The sequence below is a fragment of the Antennarius striatus genome, chromosome 15 (genome assembly GCF_040054535.1).
Source record: "Antennarius striatus isolate MH-2024 chromosome 15, ASM4005453v1, whole genome shotgun sequence".
NCBI lineage: Eukaryota > Metazoa > Chordata > Actinopteri > Lophiiformes > Antennariidae > Antennarius > Antennarius striatus.
Genome location: NC_090790.1, coordinates 10,150,205 through 10,170,808, shown reverse-complemented (window position 1 = coordinate 10,170,808; position 20,604 = coordinate 10,150,205). Strand labels below are relative to the sequence as shown.

Sequence of the window (20,604 nt, the reverse complement as noted above, 5' to 3'; positions counted from 1 at the left end):
GTGTGCTGTTGATCTAAACCGCTGATGGCTCTCATTTATTGGCTCTCGCTGATGTCCTACAGATGAGATGAGCAGGCTCTTAACACAGAGCAGGTTTTCTGTTAGAGCAGTCACTGTAACAAGGAGGGAGCAGGTGTGAGGCTGTTTTCATTCGACCGCCGTAACGGTGACATAAAAGATTGTTCAGAGGACAACAAGGGACACACGCAAGCAGTAGTTACACTTACGAATGCAGTTCACGTGTATTCTCCTTTTTTTAGCTGTCTCATGCTGAATGACTGTTTTTAATCACACATTGCTTCTTGAAGTTGTTTGGTAGATTAGGATCGATGTAACAAAGACTATGAAAGAGGATTGAGAGTAAAGTTGAACTTCTCACTTAATAGAAAAACAGTGAATATGGGTAAATTCGTAAATGATGAATTACTCCTTTAAGTTGCAAAAGATTCAAAATTCAGACAATTTAACTGACTTATGCATTTGACCATGCAGATTACTTTAAACATCAGGTTTGTTTCCCTTTATCTGCCCTCTCTCTTTGGGGTAGTTATTGATGAATGTGCCTCTACTTTAAGTCAATTAGAAAATCTGATTGGTTTGCGCCTTGTAAAATCTAACATAAACTTTATTGACCCTAAAAGGTGTGATTTCAAAAATGACCCCTGTGACCGGATTTAATGGATACCCTGCTGTTTGATAGGAACAAAGTTATGGATTTAGAGATAAATACTCAAACTCATAGCTTTTATGATGGTGATAAGTGTAAGGATGAATAGATGATGCACTATTGTTATGGAAATTAACAAGGACCAGTGGCGGTAGTTCATTGTAGACTGAAAATATTCTAGGGTGCATAAATTCTCACTTTAATTAAAAATATCAGACACAATATCATGGCAGAGCACAGATGTTTTAAAATGAGACCGTGATATTAAGAGTAATCCACAAAGTGAAGAAGCTTTTTCACAAGAAGTTTAAGTCTTTGACAAGGAAAGTTATATACTGGTTCAGTGCCTATTCTTTCACAATCTAACAATTGTAGCTTATTAATTTGCACTCATTGTGTTAACTTATCCATATTCAGATGCCCTCAGAGTGACAGATGTTGGATTTACATTTCCCAAATTTGAATTTCTCTTGACCTATGAGAGGCCATGACCTCTTCATGATGTTCTTCTTCATTATTCGCTATACAAACGGATGTCAATGGATAGTTTTTTGTTTGTTTTTTGCACTACCCCATGCCCCATGTAAATGACACGGGAAGGCTGGATTTCAGAAAACAAAACAAAAGTCTTTGGCATAATGTTTTTTTGTTGTTGTTGTTCTGCTGCACCAGAGAAGTAGAATGTGCTCATAAAAGTGACAGAAATGTAGAGATAAGTGGTCTATGGGGATCGGGGATTCACATCCACATAATTAAAGAAAAACACAATTAAAATGATTGTATTTATATATACATTATTGTTTGTTAGCTTTGAAACTAATGTAACCGGTGACTGAAATGTTTTTTGGGTTTTTCTTTTGGCCAGGAGATCTGAGGTTAGTATGTACAGTAGTTTGTTTTGTGATATGATGAATGACTTGGTTTAAAAGGAGAGGTTTTTTTCACAAAATATTCAAGGACCCTTACCAGTATGTATTGTACTGTTGTACTGTATTGTATTCAGAGGAGCATGTGCATGTTAAATTCATTTTTATGTACTGTTACTTATGTGAGCCCAACAGTAATTATATTCACATGAAAAATATCAGCTGCATTTTTAATCAGTAGTCATGCATTACTATCATTACTTAAAGAGGATGTAAAAAAAAATAAATTAAATTGACGTAAAAGTCCAAGTCATCGTTGTATGACTGATTATACAGTGAGTGTCAGGTTTGCCATGCTGTAAGTTCAAAATCACTGACAGTTGCTGGGGTTTAAAAAAAATAGCTGTGCACCCTTCATCAGTCCATAGTTCTTTTGACATGTTTTTCTTACCAACTGTAACTTTAAATCTAGGATCATTCTAACATGTAAAATGTCTGCCAACGTTGATGCCTCGCTTTTCTCTCAGGGGTGCCAATGCATTTAGAGATACAGCCTATAATATTTAATAATAGATCCAAAACTGGCATGAAAACCTCCTTTAAATGCCTTCTGTGGAGTGCACAGATGGTTCAGAGGTTTATATCCAGCACCACAGAAACACAGCATGCAGTCCAGTGTATGCCAGTATGTCTTTGTTTGTAGTGGAATGCTAGTGTGGGGTCAAATATTTAAAACTGCAGTGTGTTCTCGATGATTGCTTATGTAATATCCATACTTTATAAATGTTTTGACATTTACATGGTAATTTCTTTTAGTACTTTCTATTGTGAATGCTTCCTTACTATGATCTTTTAAGTTTTACTACGATAATAATTCAAAGCACTGTATTAATAAAGTGTGTGATCTAGAGTGTGCTAATAATTTTCCTACACTGCGGGGATCAATGAAGTCTATTTTAATCTTAATCTTAAATTCAAAACTCAATGTACTCAAAAGAAAAATGACAAGACATAAACTTTGCAAAGATCCTGTTATAGTGCAATACAATGGTCAGCATGATGAAATCATATTAAGTGCTCATTAAAATGATTAACCACAAACAATATGGCAGAAGTAATGGATTTTTATGAATTACAGCATCATCAAGTGTGTAACACTCTAAAAGAGACAAATGAAGTTCCAGCAAATGTGGGTGAGAGGTCCATTCATTTGTACACTTATACTATAGTGAACAAGAAGAGGGCTGTCGACTGTCTCATACCATCCTGTCATTCACACCTCGGGGATCCTCAATCTTAATTTCCTGTTGCCATTGTCAGGGACTGTCAATTGAGATGCCAGCTGTTCATATCAGCTGGTCACATCTGCTCAACAGCACAATGACGCACCTTCATCGTCAGCTTGTTTGTGTCTTTTTTTTTTATATCTGTACCTCTACATCTTTCTCCTGGTATTAAGTCCTACTTGACCATCATCACCATTCAGTCTTTGCAGATTCACATACTTCCTAATTCCATTAGCCTCATTGGAGTCATCCGCCACCACCACCGCATGTGTTGCAATAATAGCAGCAAGGATGCAACTTGCCATTGCTCAGGTCAGACACCAAGCATCTTTCAAAATGCCATTCTTCCACAATGTCACATTCCATTCACATAGATGCCTGTTTCTGCTCTGTTACGCAAAATATGGATAAAACTGACACCCCACTATCCCTTTAGTGAGTTCAAACAGAACATCCGGCGGAATAAACGCATCCAGAATGAAAAAGATGCCTGACTGGGGCTTAAACCTCCCTAAAGAGTCTAAGCATCAGAGACTTTCTGACAAACTAACTATCACATATCATCTGCTGCAATAAACAATTATCTTTACCTCATTCATTTACCACTGCTGATTGAAACAAATGCATTAATGATTTTTAGCACCACAATATTAACTTAATCAAAGGGAAAGCCCATTAAGCAGAGCTGACAATACGATCATAAAATAAATACATTAGGTAGGAACTGGGTTATCCAAATTACAAACACTATCATCATAAACAAACAACATCCCACCAAGCAACAAAGCCCATTTACATCTTTTTTAGTATGTGACATTATCATAACATGATCATCATCACAGGATAGAAATATGTTTGACGATACTCATTTATCTTGTGGGGAATGTGGTGGGGAAAATTAACCCCATCTTTGCACATGGTTTGCAGCCAAGTTGGGAAAAAGTGTTGCCAAAATCCATGTGTTATGATGGCAGCCGACATATTCTATTCAGTCCACGTCCACACTGGGCAATGGGTTTTCCTCTAATTATGTGCTCTGACCAAAGAAAATTATCTGGATTTCTTTAGGGAATAGTCTGAAGAGGGTGAAACACTTAAGGTAAAATGTGCAGAGCACACTGAGATGAGTAAATGGATGTTTTAACCTTCTAGCAACATAAAACAGAATGAATAAAGCTTCTTTCTTGCCAGCAGACATAACAAATATCGTAATTTTGTGCTTCACAGCATGTTTGAGTGGCACTAGGGGCAGTAAAGTTGACAATTTTAAGCCCACAACACTAAAGTAGCAGAGCTTACTGCTCCTTAGCAAAAAAAAAGAACAACATTTCCATGTTTTTTTTTTTTGTATCAGTGATGAATGAATTACTAGTGTAATGGACTTGAAAAAGAAATTACTAGCTAAGGAGATATGTATGCATGCATGACTGATTGTTGATGGACAATTTATAGAATTCCTGGATTGGCCACCTATGGTCATGAGCATTGGGTCATGACCAAAAGGACAAGATCCCGGATACAAGCGGCTTAAATGAGTTTCCTCTGTAGAGTGGCCGGGCGCACACTTAGAGATGCTCAGTCACCAGTGAGGAGGTCGGAGTAGACCCGCTGCTCCTCCGCCTCAAGTTCAGCCAGCTGAGGTGGCTCGGTCATTTGTTCCGGCTGCCTTCTGGACGAATCCCTGGGGAGGTGTTCCGGGCATGTCCTACTGGGAGGAGACCTTGAGGAAGACCTAGGACATGCTGGAGGGACTATGCCTCTTGGCTGGCCCGGGAATGCCTCAGGATCCTCCCGGAGGAGCTGGAGGAGGTGTCTAGAGAGAGAGAAGTACGGGCATCCCTCCTGAGACTGTTGTCCCCCCGGATAAGCGGTTGAAGATGGATGCATGGATTTGCCAGTGAATACTGATAATTATTAAGAAAATACGTATTGTGGGTTAGGAATTAAAGGAATGAATAAATCTCTTAACAGTAAACAAAGAGTGGGTGGGTGGAACTGTATTATGCATTAACTGCTTCAAAGAAATGTTTCGTTGAAGACTATCCCTGTAGGTCAGAAAACCGAAGGTTTGGAGGGCCATGTTTGCTAAAGCGTGGTCAAAAGTGTGACGAGGGCCTTGAAACCTTGAAAGACATTTTCCTTTAGAGAAAGAAAGATTTAAGGATTTAATTGTATGCCAATTCATTGCCGAGTATTTCTAACATATTTTGGGTCTTATGGACTTATGGCTCCAATAGCCACATTGTAGAATCAATTGTCTAGACCAGGGGTGTCAAACTCATTTTAACTGAGGGGCCACATCAGCATAATGACTGTCCTCAAAGGGCCAGATGTAACTAATAAATGTAACTAAATGTAACTCAATGTAATGTAAAATAAATGTAATTAATCCATAATGTAAATACAGTAACTCTAAATGTATTTCTTATTCAAGTTACGAACATTACAGTTGCACAGAAAAAAAATTGTTGCTCTGTTATAACATGAATCCTTTTGTCACAGAACTCCATCAACCCAGGATCAAACTATCCAATGAATCAAGAAAATAACATCAAACACAAATTAAGACATTAACTTTGTTTTTTGTCAAAGTTAAAATAGCCTTAATTACTGTACTGCATTGTGAGAAATGTGGTTTTTGGTCAAAGCATGCTTTTGACCTATTTATTTTTTGACACTCTGACATTTTATGGTCTGGTGGGCCACCTAAAATAATGTGGCGGGCCACATTTGGCCCTGGGCCTTGAGTTTGACACATGTGGTCTAGACATTCTGATGAAAATCAATGACTGTTAAAAATTAAACATTTTACTATAAATACTATAATATAGAACTTTCAGGTGTAGAATTTCTTAATAAGCTTTAGATGTGTGTGTGGGTGTTTGTGCCCATGCACTCATGATGTGTTCCTTTGCAGTTACATACGGAGAATCAGTAAGGTTCTGTGTGTGTGCAATAACCATTATTCTAAAAAATAACGCTTTAACTTGCTCTCTTTTACTTGGATTGGTGTGATGGCCATCATCTATTGGATGGAGAGGTCAAATGGAGCACATGCTACTTTGTCCATTTAATGTGCTTCTTGAACATTAAAATTGATTACTTTCAGAGTTCCCTTTGCAAACAATAATTAAGACATCAGTCTTTTGATTGACAGTCATTTTGGCATGAGTTCCATTAGCATGGAAAAGTAAGGATTCCAGCCATTCACATGCTAAACAGATCCAATTCTTGTCCAACCAAAATGAACAAATTTGTTGACCTCCTTTGAGTTGTATGTCAATGGGAAACACCTGGCTTTACCAATAGCACAACAGAGATAACAAGATAACCCAGATAAGAAAGAAAATGACTTGAGTAAAGAAGTAGTCTTAACCTTCTTTTACGCGCTGGAATTAGCTTCAATGTTAGAAGACTGGGGAACAGATGGCAGCTGTGTGTCTAAATGGGGAAAAGAGGAAGATGGAGATTGACATCTCATCACACAGATAAAGGGGGAGCACATGAAAATGAGAGAAAGATACAGACAAAGAAGAGCATGTAACTAAAACTTTGATTATGTGTGAATAGATTCCAACACCTATACAAACAAACATATCAGTGCAATGTAAAAGACATTTCTTAAGAATGTACAGCAAATCAGCATAAAAATGACAAAGCTGTAAGAATAAGACAAAAGAAATTCAGCATTTAGTATAAAAAAAAGGAAGAAATGACAGAGTGTCTTACCTCTGGGGAAGAGAGATTTAACAATGATCGTAAATTCTGGTGGTAAAACTGTTCGGTGTGGGAGAAACTGTATCAAAGACACTGAAAGCAAAGATGGAAAAACGTTATTCATGTGTGCCAAATTTACCAAAAAATCTGCTCTCTTTCTTCCAGTCAGTCAACGCCACTGATGATGATATCCGAGAGTGAACTCACAGCTGGTAATAAAACGGAACTGGCTGAATTAATTCTGTTTAAAAATAGTGTTGAAACGTTCCTTTTGAAAAGCAGAGCTATAATGTTAAGAGAGCTCTATGAGTGAAACTGTTTCACTTATCATATACAGTACATTATGCAGTCTCTCCATTACCAATGACAGATGTGTTTAAGGAGTGGAAAAATTGAACACCAATTAGCCTGTAAATGAAACCTGCTGTACAGCAATTCTGCCGCCTACATGCATATGCAATCCAGGAGGATGTGGAGAAAAATTTAAAAGCACCAGGAGAAGGGTTGGAAGGCTTCAACCCGTGGGAGTGCTCTCCAAGCATGATTAGGATACCAGAATTTGCTTCTATATGAGGACCAAATGAGGGTGGCACGGTGGGCAGCGCTGTCGCTTCACAGCAAGAAGATTCAGATGGATGGATGGATGGATGGATAGATGGATGGATGGATGGATGGATGGATGGATGGATGGATAGATGGACAGATAGAAAAATAAGGACCAATGAGGAAATCAATTAAGGACAATGATGAATTAAAACGCCAAGGGAATTTTCTAAGGGACAAATGGCTTTGATATATTTATCAAGCTAGACTTCTTATTGAGTTGTCAACAGGTGGAACTTACTAGTGGGGGTTGTATATTGTCACTACACAATAAAGTTAGTAGATGTAAGAGGTTGGTATTGGAGATATTGTCATTGAACATGAGATACAATGCATACAAAACGTAGAATACCCACGTGCGACAGGCAGTGCACTGCCCGACATTAAAGGTGTCCAGAATATCTCAGATGACGTCATACGCCTCAGAATATGAGACCCATGATGGTGCCCTCCACATCACCATATGGAGACTCTGTGATCTAAAACTGAATCCAGAAAAGTGGATACCAGTCAGTCAAATTAACGTAATGAATATTGAATAAAGTACAAATTAAGATCAGACAACTCCAAGATTAAAAAGTACTATAAAACTGACATTGAGTGTGTTGAATTTACAGTGTGATAGATTACGCATTGACAATAGTCAATATCATTGGCAGAGTAGTCTCAGATCGAATCGGGCTTAGGACTCCATAAAGATTTTGGCTGGCTTTGTCACGGTGGGTAATTGCTGTATTGGTATTTGAAACTAATCCTTTTGTTGGTCCTTTTCCAAACTAGTATTACGCTGACTTTAATACTGATAAAATAATGTATAAATGCTTTTTCCTGAAGTACTTTCAACAATCTACACTGCATTTAATAGTATTTTTCTTGTCCTTTACTAATTTTCCTTGTTATGTTTTTGTTTTAAATGAAGATGTAGCCGCGGTGCACTGGTGTCGTGCCCGGAGTGTCCCCCGCCTCACGCCCTATGCCAGTTTAGATGGGCTCCAGCTCCCCGTGACCGGCTACGGCGGATAAAGAGGCAGAAAAGGAATGAATGAATGAATGAATGAGTGAAGATGTAGTGGTGTATATTCAACTTTGGACTTGCACAACAGCATTCTTGTCAATGAGTAACATCCAGGGAAAGATCTCTAGATGTAAGCAAAACGGTTTGGCTCTGAAAGAAGGAGAAATGATCATAACAGCAACAGTATTATTAGTCTGGAGCAGTTGTCAGCTAATCACTGTGTCGACTGTTTTACTGCATCATCTTATTACTTTCATTGAACTCTATTATCATTTGATTATCTATTTGATGAGGCGCATTTAAGGGGCATGCAGACTAAATAAAGGGTACCTAAAGCGAAATTCATATTCTCACAGCTGTTTCAATAAAGTCAGACAAAATCTAAAAAATGGTTTAATTGAAGTTTGAAAATCCCACTTCAAAATAAAAGCGTGAAGAAGAACGGCTTATGGATTGGAGGTGTTGTGCGTCTTTCATATCGTATGTTTAGTACTGTATGACCATTGAAATGTGACTTTGTACAGAATAAATGACAAGCAAATTGATATGTAGATAATAGTGCATGTCCATTTTTTCTCGAAATAAGGGGCCACATTGTCCAAGTATAAACTATGTCTAACATGCATGCACTTTTCCCTTTAGTAAGATAAGCATCATGCAAATCATTCCTTGTTTGCTCTTTTCTCAAAAGCAAAGACACATTTTAACTGGTACGTGGCACATTTTGTGAGCCATAAAAGATTAGTAAAACACATTTGTTCACTAATTTCCTTTTTTTTAACTTTAATTTGAGAACTGGGTTGCATAGCAAGCACCCATTAAACACTTTCCCACCCAAAAAATCTTAAATTACATTACTTTCTTTTCCACCTGGCTTTTGCTATTAAAAGACTATTACGGACAGAAGTGATTTTTAATAATTGTTTACATAGTGATCCAAACCATGCTCATTTAGCCATTTGATGTATAATGACATGAATATGAAAAAGCAATAAATGTTTGCCTTGTTTTTTTTTTAATTTTGATAAGTAAATGTTGGTATGTTCTGATTATTACAACATGTAAATAACTGTGAAGCTTACAATTAATAATAATTTTCCATTAATCCTTTCATCATAGATTAATTGTAGTGATTATCACATTGGCCCTTTGATGATCTAGCAACTCTTTACATTAATTATGTGTAGAAATACGTTTCAGGTAGGGACCGATCTGATTAACCTCTAAAAGTTTTAGTGGAATGATCCTTGTCATTACTTTTGAAGACCAGTTGGAGGATTTTATTTTGACTACAATTTCCGGAAGTAGATCAGGTTCCTATGGCTAACTTTAGTTGGATCCTGCGGCTCGCGACACAATCGCACGGCACGCAGCTGCTGTCATTTTCTAGCGCTCGAGACCAGAACGCAGACAGAAAGAGGCTCGTGCTTCTTGCTCAGGGGTGATACTCTGGTGGAGCGAAACAAGACCGGAACACGCAGTTTGGTTCCGACAAGAAACACTTCGATGACAGAGAGAAGTGCAGCAGTGCTTGATATAAACAGCTTTTAATGATCTGAAGTCGGCCAGCGGTGGTTTTAATGTGTTTTATGTGTTTGCGCTCAACAGTGAGGTAGACTTATTTGGGCTAATTTTTTTGAAACAAAAGTTTTGTCGTCGGTTTTTCTCGGTGGATGCTGCTGTCCGGGTCGGTGTGTGAGCCCTGCAGGATCAGCCTGTCATAGGGCAACATGACTTCTGTGGTTGTGCACAAGTGGATGAGGAATAATTCTCCGGAGATGCTGCTGCTGCTGCCGATTTTGTGGTTTTTACCTCTGACTGGAGCAGCTCCCTCTCGGACTACAGAGCAGCTGGACACAGGGGTGGTAAGTTTTCTTTTTTCCTCAGCAGAAGTAAGTTTTTTTCATGCCTAATAATTCTGGTGAACGTCTTCTGTCTTGTCCATCAAACCCTGCCATCCAGCGGGGCTGTGTGTGTGTGTGTGTGTGTGTGTGTGTGTGTGTGTATTTGTGTGTGTGTGTGTGTGTGTGTGTGTGTGTGTGTGTGTGTGTGTGTGTGTGTGTGTGTGTGTGTGTGTGTGTGCTCGCAGGTTTTTCCTCTTCTTTCTTGGGCTACTCCAAGAAAAGCAACTGCTGTCTTCTCCGGATACTTGTTCTGAATTTTAACTCCTTTCTGCAGCCCAGCGAGGCGGAGCGGCGGATTGCTGCTCGCTGCATGACGGAATAAGAGGTTGTCCAGCTATAACAACTCAATCCACCTGTGTAGGAAGAAGAGAATTAATCCGATCGTCAATTACAGGCTAAATGTGTCCGAGTGAATTTCCCCTTGACGTGAAATCGACAGTTTTCCTCACGCTGTTCTTATAAAACGCCTGGGACGAACTGATCCCATGAGAACATAGAGGTTATTGCATCAGAACTTTGCCTATGGAGGACCTGATGTCAAATTCAGTCATTTGCTGTATTTAAAACACGGGATCCTCTAGAGGAGACTGTAGTGGAGCAGCTGATGAATGAAAGTAGACACTGATGAGGGCTGTAAACACATTTGGACCTTAGTCTAACCCCATTTACCCTACCGTGTTGATTTTTTGCAACATCTTTATAAAAATGCTCTGTTAATACGAGAAATAGTAATTTATGTATTATTTCACTTTCTATATAGTAATAATAATCAATTCTTTATCAATCCTTTATCAACCCTAGTGGAAATATTACTTTCTTTCACTCTAGTAACACATGTGTATATATTGGTACAGGCCCATACACATACGCACACACACATACACATATACACGGGCAGCTCTCACGTGGGGTGCAACTAGGAGCAACTTGTCAGGGGATGGTGCCTTGCTCAAGGGTCCTCAGCAGTGCCCAGGAGGTGAACTGGCACCTCACACTTGCAGTTCACACCTTTTCTTTTGGTTCATGAACTTCTCTCTTTGTTTCTCTCAACACTCATTTTAGTTCTTTTTTTTCCCTGTGAGTCTTTTCTACTTTTATGATGTTTTGTACAGATGTCACAAGACAGATGCGTTATTGCCAGATTGGGTTGGCCATTTTATTTTTTAGTCTTATATTGTCAGCTTAAATTAGTGTCATTAATTTAACCTAAATCTGTAGTGATTGTTTCTAATTTAATCCTGCATTATTATTCGCCTAGCATGTCCAGCCTCTTTGCAGAGGTGGATGCTAACATCGCTGCCATCGGGTCATCACGATCTGTAGCATCGAACCTCTAAAGACAAAGTTTTCCTCTATTTTTTCCCAAAGGTCAATGTGTCTGCATCTGACAAGGTTTTCATCACAACCTCTGTGCACTTCCTTTCTGTGCAGTATCGGTCACAAACAACTAAAGGCTTGAAACCAGCTGTTACATTAACAGCCCCTCCACTATTGGACTATAACTTCTTTTCTCATTTTATTTTGCAGTTGCACCATATAACAGTGCTGCACTTTGACCAATGGCCATATTTCCCAGGTTTATCTGTTCATTTTCAATCAATGAAACCCTTTTTTGCCATCTTTCAGATTAGGATTTCTTCAACTTTGGGTTACTCTGTGATCACCGGTCTTCTTGTAAAACAGGATGTAGACCCTATTCAAAAAGAGATCATTAAAAAAACTTGAACTTGGCCTAGCTGTTCAGACAACAAACACACATCTTTCTTCTTTTGTGGTGTTACGTTTGCTGAAAGGTTATCATCCAACTTAGATTTGTATTGGAAGATGTCATTTTTTTATGTGCGTAAAATGGGACACAACTGTACCATCAGATGAAAAGTTGTGGTATCAGCAGCAATTTTCCTCCATTTACCACGGCAGAGAAAATAAATCTCAAGGTGGAAGCTTCTCCACTTTTCTAGATAGTGCTGCATGATACGCTCTGTCCACAGTGGTGCTGCAGCGTCTGGACGGCCTGTTCTGTCTCAGGGTTACTCCTGTTGTGGTGTTTGGGAGTCTTGTTTCACTTCATCTGACACCACTTTCAAAGCAGCTCCTTCTAGTTCAGTGATTTGTTCTATGGTGTTGCTCTTAATATGTCTTTGGGCAGAGGTCACAAATATGTGGGTGTGTGTTGGTTTTTCTAACAGTCTTGAAGGAGTTTCCAGATTTGCTGAACATTTGTTGGCCCTTATGCCTTTACTTTGTCTTCCATCTCATCACAAACCATCCGATTGGGTTTAAGTCAATCAAGATCGATAATAAAGACCCCACCTTTCTACAAACTTTCATTTCGAGTTCGACTAAATAAACTTTTGTGACCAGTGCAGGTTGGGGGGCACAATCTCAGACGTCCAGTGGCTCCGTCTTTATTTCCTGTGGCCTTGGCAGATGTCTGCCCGCGTTGAGTGTAGGGCTGTAATAATAACTGCATGGTATAATTACCATGTTATTTAATGCCTGCCACTCAATTTAGGTTATTAAGTCATAACCACAACTTCTGGGGGTGTTTTTGTTTTGCGGCTGAATGTGACATTGGAAGAAGAAGAAGAAGTAGTGACATTAGTGCATATGCTGTGTTTAATGGTTCTCATTTTAGTCTAGAAGATAAGCTCACTGTCCCAGCTCTGCTAGTCACATTTTGTATAAGTTAGAGTATTATTTCATTGGTATGTGTACTTCACTTTATCTCCTACCAACCCCTCACTTGGTCAATTATTGATCTTGTGATCATATCATCTGACATTTGACCGTGTTTTGGATACTCGGGGGAATAGAGGGGCAGAGCTGTCAACTGATCACCACCTGGTGGTGAGTTGGGTCCGTTTGTGGAGGAAACCTTTGGATAGACCTGGTAAGCCCAAACGAGTAGTGCGGGTGAACTGGGAATGTCTGGAGGAGGACTCGGTCCGCGAGGCCTTCAACTCCCACCTCCGAAGGAGCTTCTCGTGCATCCCTGTGGAGGCTGGGGGCATTGAACCTGAATGGTCGATGTTCAAAGCTTCCATTGCTGAAGCTGCAGCTGAGAGCTGTGGTCTCAAGGTCTTGGCTGCCTCAAGGGTCGGTAGCCCTCGAACACCGTGGTGGACCCCGGTGGTCAGGGAAGCCATCAGACTGAAGAAGGAGGCCTTCAGGGGCATGTTGTACCTGGGGACTCCTGAGAAGTTGCAGGGTACCGACAGGCCAAAAGGACTGCAGCCTCGGCTGTGATGGAGGCAAAACAGAGGGTGTGGGAGGAGTTCAGAGAGGCCATGAAGAAGGACTATCGGACAGCACTAAAGTTGTTCTGGAGGACTGTCCGACACCTCAGAAGGGGGAAAGGGGGGACCATCCAAGCTGTATACTGCAGGGATGGGACACTGTTGACCTCGACTGAGGAGTGGGGGACTGAGGAGGTTGTCTGTCCGTGGAAGGAATACTTTGAGTAACTCCTTAATCCAACTACCCCAACTGATCCGTCCTCTGTTGCACAGGCAGAGCTGGAGGATGATGTTGGATTCGAGTCAATCTCTCGGGGTGAAGTCACTGTGGTAGTTAAACAATTTCACGGTGGAAAAGCCCCGGGTGTTGATGAGATTTGCCCAGAAATGCTGAAGGCTCTGGGTGTTGAGGGGCTGTCATGGATGACACACCTCTTAAACATTGCGTGGAAGTCTGGGACAGTGCCGAAAGAGTGGCAGACTGGGGTGGTGGTTCCTCTTTCCTCCTTTCCAAGTGCTGGAAAGGAGGGTCCGGCCGATTGTCGTACCTCAGATTGAGGAGAAACAATGTGGGTTCCGTCCTGGTCATGGAACAACGGGCCAGCTCTTTACTCTCGCAGGGATCCTAGAGGTGGCTTGGGAGTATGCCCATCCAGTCTACATGTGTTTTGTAGACTTTATCTCCTACCAACCCCTCACTTGTACTTATCAGTTTGTTTTAAAAGCCAAGTTTATTTCCATGGGGATAACAGCCATGAAGTCTGTCCCATGCAGATGTTCATTTCATTGTGCTTTATCAGTAACACACCAGGCCAAGGCCTTTATTGCTAGTTTTATTTTTTGTATGGGTTGTAATGAAAATTAAGCAGATACAAATATTAATATAGGTAACATTGATATAATAGCAGTGATGAATGTTTATTTTATAGTTCTCCTCGCCTTGTCTGCATTTGCATACAGTTTACAGTGTTTTGTAGACTTGGAAAAGGTGTACGATCGGGTCCCCAGGGATATACTGTGGGAGGTAGTGCGGGAGTATGTGGTGAGGGGGCTTCTCCTCAGGGTCATCCAATCCCTGTACGCCCAAAGTGAGAGCAGTGTTCAGGTTCTCGGCAGTAAGTCGGACTTGTTCCGAGTAGCTGTTGGCCTTCGCCAGGGCTGCGCTTTATCACCAATTCTGTTCGTGATTTTCATGGGGATCAGCACCTCCAAATCTGAGGCCATGGTCCTCAGCAGGAAACCGGTGGACTGCTTCTCCGAGTGGGGAATGAGGTCCTTGCACAAGTGAAGGAGTTCAAGTATCTTGGGGTCATGTTCACGAGTGAGGGAACAATGGAGCGTGAGACTGGATGGAGAATTGGGGCCGCAGGAGCGGTATTGCAGTCGCTTTACTGCACTGTTGTCACGAAGAGGGAGCTAAGCCGAGAGGCAAAGCTCTCCATCTACCGTTCAATCTTCGTTCCTACCCTCACCTATGGTCATGAGCGATGGGTCATGACCGAAAGAACGAGATCGCGGATACAAGTGGCTGAAATGGGCTTTCTCAGGCGGATAGCTGGTGTCTCCCTTAGAGATAAGGTGAGAAACATTGCTGTTCACAAGCGGCTCAGAGTAGAGCCGCTGCTCCTTTGCATGGAAAGGAGTCAGTTGAGGTGGTTTGGACATCTGGTGCGGATCCCTCCGGGGCTCCTCCCTAGGGAGGTGTTTCTGGCATGTCCAGCTGGGAGGAGACCTCGGAGCAGACCCAGGACCAGGTGGAGGGATTACATCTCAACACTGGCCTGGGGATGCCTTGGGATCCCTCAGTCAGAGCTGGTGGTTGTGGCCAGGGAAAGGGAAGTTTGGGGCTCCCTGTTGAAGCTGCTGCCCCTGCGACCCGATTCCAGATAGCGGTGGAAGATGGATGGATGGATAGATTCATTGAAAAACAAGATAATCTGATGATTGATGACTAATAGAGAAGTTAGTTTATCCAGACATGGTTATGTTATTCTAGCCCATAGTTTACCATGCAGAATAGGGTGGAAGCATCATTATAATCAGTTGAGATGATGATTCGCTGGCCAGTGACTGATTTCTTGTCACTGGGATGCAGGAGACATCCAGAGGACACTGTGCCACTGGAAGTGTTCTAAAGTACTGATGCTATCAGATGATTGCACACATTTTTCTTTCTATACAATGTGTGTGTGTGTGTGTGTGTGTGTGTGTGTGTGTGTGTGTGTGTGTGTGTGTGTGTGTGTGTGTGTGTGTGTGTGTGTGTGTGTGTGTCTGGTATATACTCAGGACTTAAAACACACACAAAAACATCTAACTGCAAAGCAATCCTCTGGACTCGGCTGTAACAGTGCTTCTCTGCAGCCCCTTTGCACTCAGTTGACATGGTGCTCCATCACTTGGCCTTTAGTTGAAAGTACAAATCTTAAGTAAGGTGTATGTCCACATAACAACTGCACACAGACTCCTAAAGTTACTGATGTATCATTGAACTCCAGCTGAAGTAACATTTTATGGCGTTGCTGCTGTCCGTTTTGATGTATCACCGCAAAATGCCAATTTGCAATTTCAGCACTTGAGGGAACCGAGTTATAACAACTAAAAAAGTAATGCGCTCTGTGTTCTCTGCTCATCTGATTATGATCCTCGTGAGGAGTATTTTCTCAATTCAAACAGAACTGCTGAGGCTCCAGAAGGAACTATTAAATCGAACATTTGCGGCTTCCCTTTTGATAAGTGAGTCTGAGCTGGCCAGATTAGTAGCTGATGAATTACCTAAATTACTGGATATTCATCCACCTGTGGAATTTCACTCGCTAAGGAAACACAACCATCCTTAAACCTTACAGTGTGTGTGTGTGTGTGTGTGTGTGTGTGTGTGTGTGTGTGTGTGTGTGTGTGTGTGTGTCTGTGTCTGTGTCTGTGTCTGTGTCTGTGTGTCTGTGTGTGTGTGTGTTTCTGCCTAGAAAACCAACCACACTCTGCCTCTTCATTTCTCACTCTCATTCCCTGTTTAATTTCTTCAATGACACCACCATCTGGCACCAATTCCTGCGGAGCAGTCGGCATCCCTCCTCTGCTCCCACACAGCTGCCGCTCACTCTCCATCCACGCTAGACATCAAAATGACTTCTCATCAAGCGCTAAAATCATGTCAAGAAGCAGCGACACATAAATGAAAACAGATTATATGGCAGATCAACAATTATATATTCCAAGAAGGATGGATCAACATGTGTAAGTAGAACCTTTTGGACAAGGACTCACTCTCTAGAGGTAATTAATACACAATAATTTGTAGTTCCAGGTTATTCATTACACGAATATTGTATTCCATTTCCCAATATCCTACATGGAACCTTTAAGTGAAGTTTGCACTCCAATAGATTGGTCTGTTTTTCTTTTAATCAATATATAAGTAGTCCTGGTCTTAATGAACAAAATGAATTATGACAGTTGGTAGTAGCCCTTGTTTGCATGGTACTACAGCGACCCTATCACTTATGGAGCTTCCCTATTGGCTGTGTCCTAATCATAATGGAAAGTGAAGCTGTAGAGTTCTTTTCATAGTAGTTGGTTGTGATGCTGTCGTGAACTCTTCTTCACATGCGTGAAGAAAGAAAGATTAGTAAAAATGTGTCGATTGGAGAAAGAAAATACTATTTTGACTAAATGTTCATGTCAGTCAGTTTTGGCTGTTAGCAATTAGTTCAGAGATTCATAAATTCTCTCAGTTTTATGAGAAACCTCAGAGATTACACAGTGGTAATGTTGTTGTATAACAAGCCCTCACATTCAAAACCTGCAGGTTGAATACATTTCTAAATCTACATTCTACATTTATACTTATTGTAATCTATTACAAACATTGATTTCTAGAGAAAAGCAATAGTACACCTGACTTTGGACAAATTTTGGACATTTGATGTTAACCTGAAAACATCAATATATATTGGTTCTGGTTCACTCTGCTGTCCTGTTGAGCTATTTGATGCAGATAAAAATCAGGAGATTTTGGAAAGAAAACCTAGAAAGTGTTCGCTTATAAAATCCCTTAATATGTTGTATATGAAAACAATGACTCACAGAGCACTCAACCATATCTTTAAACATGCTCATAGAAGAATACTCCTCATTCTCTACTCTTTGAAAGACAACTGTCCTCAAGTATCATTACTTCCCCAGCCTCTACTTAGTAGTGGCTAGGACAAGGAAAATATTATTTAATATTTCTGTTTTGTTCAGAAGGGATCTAAGCCCTGGTTTTCATTGAATGAGTCACCAGTAAAGAGTAAAGAGTCACCACTGCCCTCATTAGTACCTTGAAATGTGTATACATGTCTACAGCATTGTATTCATCCCTTTCAGTCTCTTAGCCTCTCTCCACCCACTTTCTTCTGCACTTCAATTAGGAAATTTTCTCACTAGCAACATATCGTGGTTCTTCTGAATATACCCCAAGGCCCCAGGATACAGCATACAGAATTCATGATGAAGGGAAATTCAAGGGCATCTGCAGTGGGGAGATCCCTGCACTGGAATAACTACGAGTTAAAGAAGCAAAGTATGTCTCAATGAAAAAGGTAGTTTCCTCCAAAATTGTGATATTTGTCTTTAATTAGTGAGTCATTATGAACTTAAACTTGTGTGATATTGCTGACTGGTCCATTTTTTAGCATTAGCTAAGAGCAAGATTGTTAAACCAAGCCAGAAAAACACTCTGGATGATTGTTTCCATCGGTATTATTCTAACATGGATCATGAGGATACTTTTAGCACCACTGTCCCACTTCCATCATGCAGTGTGACCCTCTGTCTACAGAACTGCATCATGGGAGTTGTATTCAGGACAAGGAGATTATTTCTGGAGCCACTTCATGTGAGAGCGACCTGAATATTAGAGAGACTATTTCTTCATGGGGATTGACAGAAAGTGACTGTTCAGCATGTTATGTAACATTTGTCTCGTACGTAGCAAATTCACAGCTTCTCTCCTTTCCAGTCAGCAACCTCAGCCTTGTTAGGCATAAAGGTTCTCCAGAGACAAAAAAATAAAGAAGATTATCAGCGTAATGGTGGGAGGAGGGTATGATTTATGGTCTGTGGAGCCCTAAGACGTCTTTGACTTCTGCTGTAGCATGGCTATTCAGATGGGAATTCTGCATTAGGCTTTTACACAAGAGTAACATATCAATTTTCCAGATAAGGTTCGACATCATGTATTCAGACTTGTATTTACCGCTGCATTTTGAGTCAAATATATATAATTTAAAGTGAAGAAGTTAAATTGGATTTTTGGCCACATGTGCTTCAAATCGAAATAGTAGGTTGAGGTCAAGAGAACCGTCAGGAGGGTTTGGGCAAAGGAAATGTTTTTGGTAAACAACAGAAGCCCTGTTATAAACATTTTATTCCCAACAGCATAAATGTAACGATTTCTCTTGAAATTAGGAAAAATAATGAAATTTCCTGATGATTGAATATGTTGTATCACAAACTCTGATGTATAGTATCAAGAATGTAAAATGACAGTTCTATTTATATCACCCAGTTCTTGGGCCTCATTACAGACAAAACCTAAGCCTTACTTCAGGATGACATTTTTGTAACTTCAGTTAGGGAAAAAAATCCTTTCCATCCCATCATTTATTCATTCTTCATCTTAAGGACAAAATGATCAGAAAGCGCCACACGAGGTACACCCTAGATTAGCCATGGCCACACATAGACAAACATCTACTTACTTTCACATTCATACTTACGGTCAGTTTAGAGTGGCCAATTCACCTAAGTTGCATGTTTTTGGCGAAGCCAGAGAGAACCCACGCAGACACGGGTACAATGTACAAACTCTGCATAGAAGGCCTCAGGTGGGATCAAACCAAGGACCTTCTTGCTGTGAGGAAACAGCACTACCCGCTGCACCACCTTGCTGCCCCCATTCCATCATACCTTCGCAAAAGCTAAATCTAGAATTTAATTATTCCTGAACTGTCCTGGTTGATTTGGATTAAGATCAAGGACTGTGTAATCGCTGTGTTCAACAATTAAGGTCAATACCACGGGGAGATAAATCAGAAATTAATTAGCTCTGGTTCCAAACTCACCATTACTGAAGTTTTGTTAAGCCCCCGTTAATTCATTTAAACATAGCTGCCATTTTCAAATAGTTGGTGCTTAATGGAATCAGCGCTGACAGAAGTATGGACTGCCTCTTGTGAATAATGTAAGCATTTTAAATACCAAGTGTCATCATCATAGCAGTTATGGGAAGACAATTGAAAATGCAGGTGCACTTTACAAATGTGAACAAAAATTAATCCAAATGCAATATTTTTGCGAGGGTTATTATTGTATATATGCTCGGAGGGGACTGAATTCAGTTTGATGGTACCACCTCATCCACCGCGGTTGCTCCGGTTAGAGAGAGGCGCCACACAGGGAACAGTTTAGCTTTTGCAGTTTTTTAATTAAACTTTCAGCAGTATTACAGAATAACTGCATTCAATGACTCGGTTCGGATGGGTAAACAGCCTCCATACATATCTGTTGTTCCGATCGTTAACTCTCGCTAACTGAAAACTAGCGCCGGCTCCATCAACGTCACGGTGCCTTTCGGGACGGAAGTGACCCGGTTACCGTGAAGCCAGCACTCGGACTCCCTGCAGGGACCCCCAGTTTGGACCTCCGATTGTCAAACGACTGAAGATGATTAAGCTCTTCTCCCTGAAGCAGCAGAAGAAAGACGAGGAATCTGCTGGAGGAAACAGACAAGGACCGGGGGGGAAGAAAGCCAGCACGGCCCAGCCCCGAATAGAGAAAGACATCAATGAGCTGAACCTGCCAAAGACGTGTGAGATCAACTTTCCCGACGACGATGACCTGCTCAACTTCAGACTCATCATCTCGCCCGATGAGGGTTTTTACAAAGGAGGAAAGTTTATCTTCAACTTTAAGGTAGGACAGGGTTACCCCCACGACCCACCGAAGGTGAAGTGTGAGACGAGGGTGTATCACCCCAACATCGACCTGGACGGAAACGTCTGCCTAAATATCTTGAGAGGACTGGAAGCCGGTGTTGACAATAAACTCCATCGTCTACGGTCTACAGCATCTATTTCTAGAGCCTAACCCTGGGGACCCTTTAAACAAGGAGGCGGCGGAGGTCCTGTGGGTGAACTGGCGGCTCCTCGAGCAGAACGTCCATCACTCGCTGAGGGGTGGCTACGTGGGCGCCACCTACTTTGAGAGGTGTCTCAAATAACTCCTACTTTCTCTTACCCCCTCCCCTCCTCCTCCCCCATCTGCCC

The 20,604-nt window shown here is 41.0% G+C and overlaps 1 protein-coding gene and 1 pseudogene across 1 annotated transcript in view; both read left to right on the top strand.

Annotated features, from left to right (window-relative positions):
- The first annotated feature begins 9,565 nt into the window (after positions 1 to 9,565).
- The window catches only part of mmp17a (matrix metallopeptidase 17a), a 78,214-nt gene continuing 67,175 nt past the window's right edge, over positions 9,566 to 20,604 (top strand). The window contains exon 1 of the mRNA XM_068335107.1: positions 9,566 to 10,019. Coding sequence (XP_068191208.1) covers positions 9,885 to 10,019 — 135 coding nt within the window. The 5' untranslated portion in view covers positions 9,566 to 9,884. The remainder of the gene's footprint in view (positions 10,020 to 20,604) is intronic.
- LOC137609027 (NEDD8-conjugating enzyme Ubc12 pseudogene) lies at positions 20,003 to 20,558 on the top strand (annotated as a pseudogene).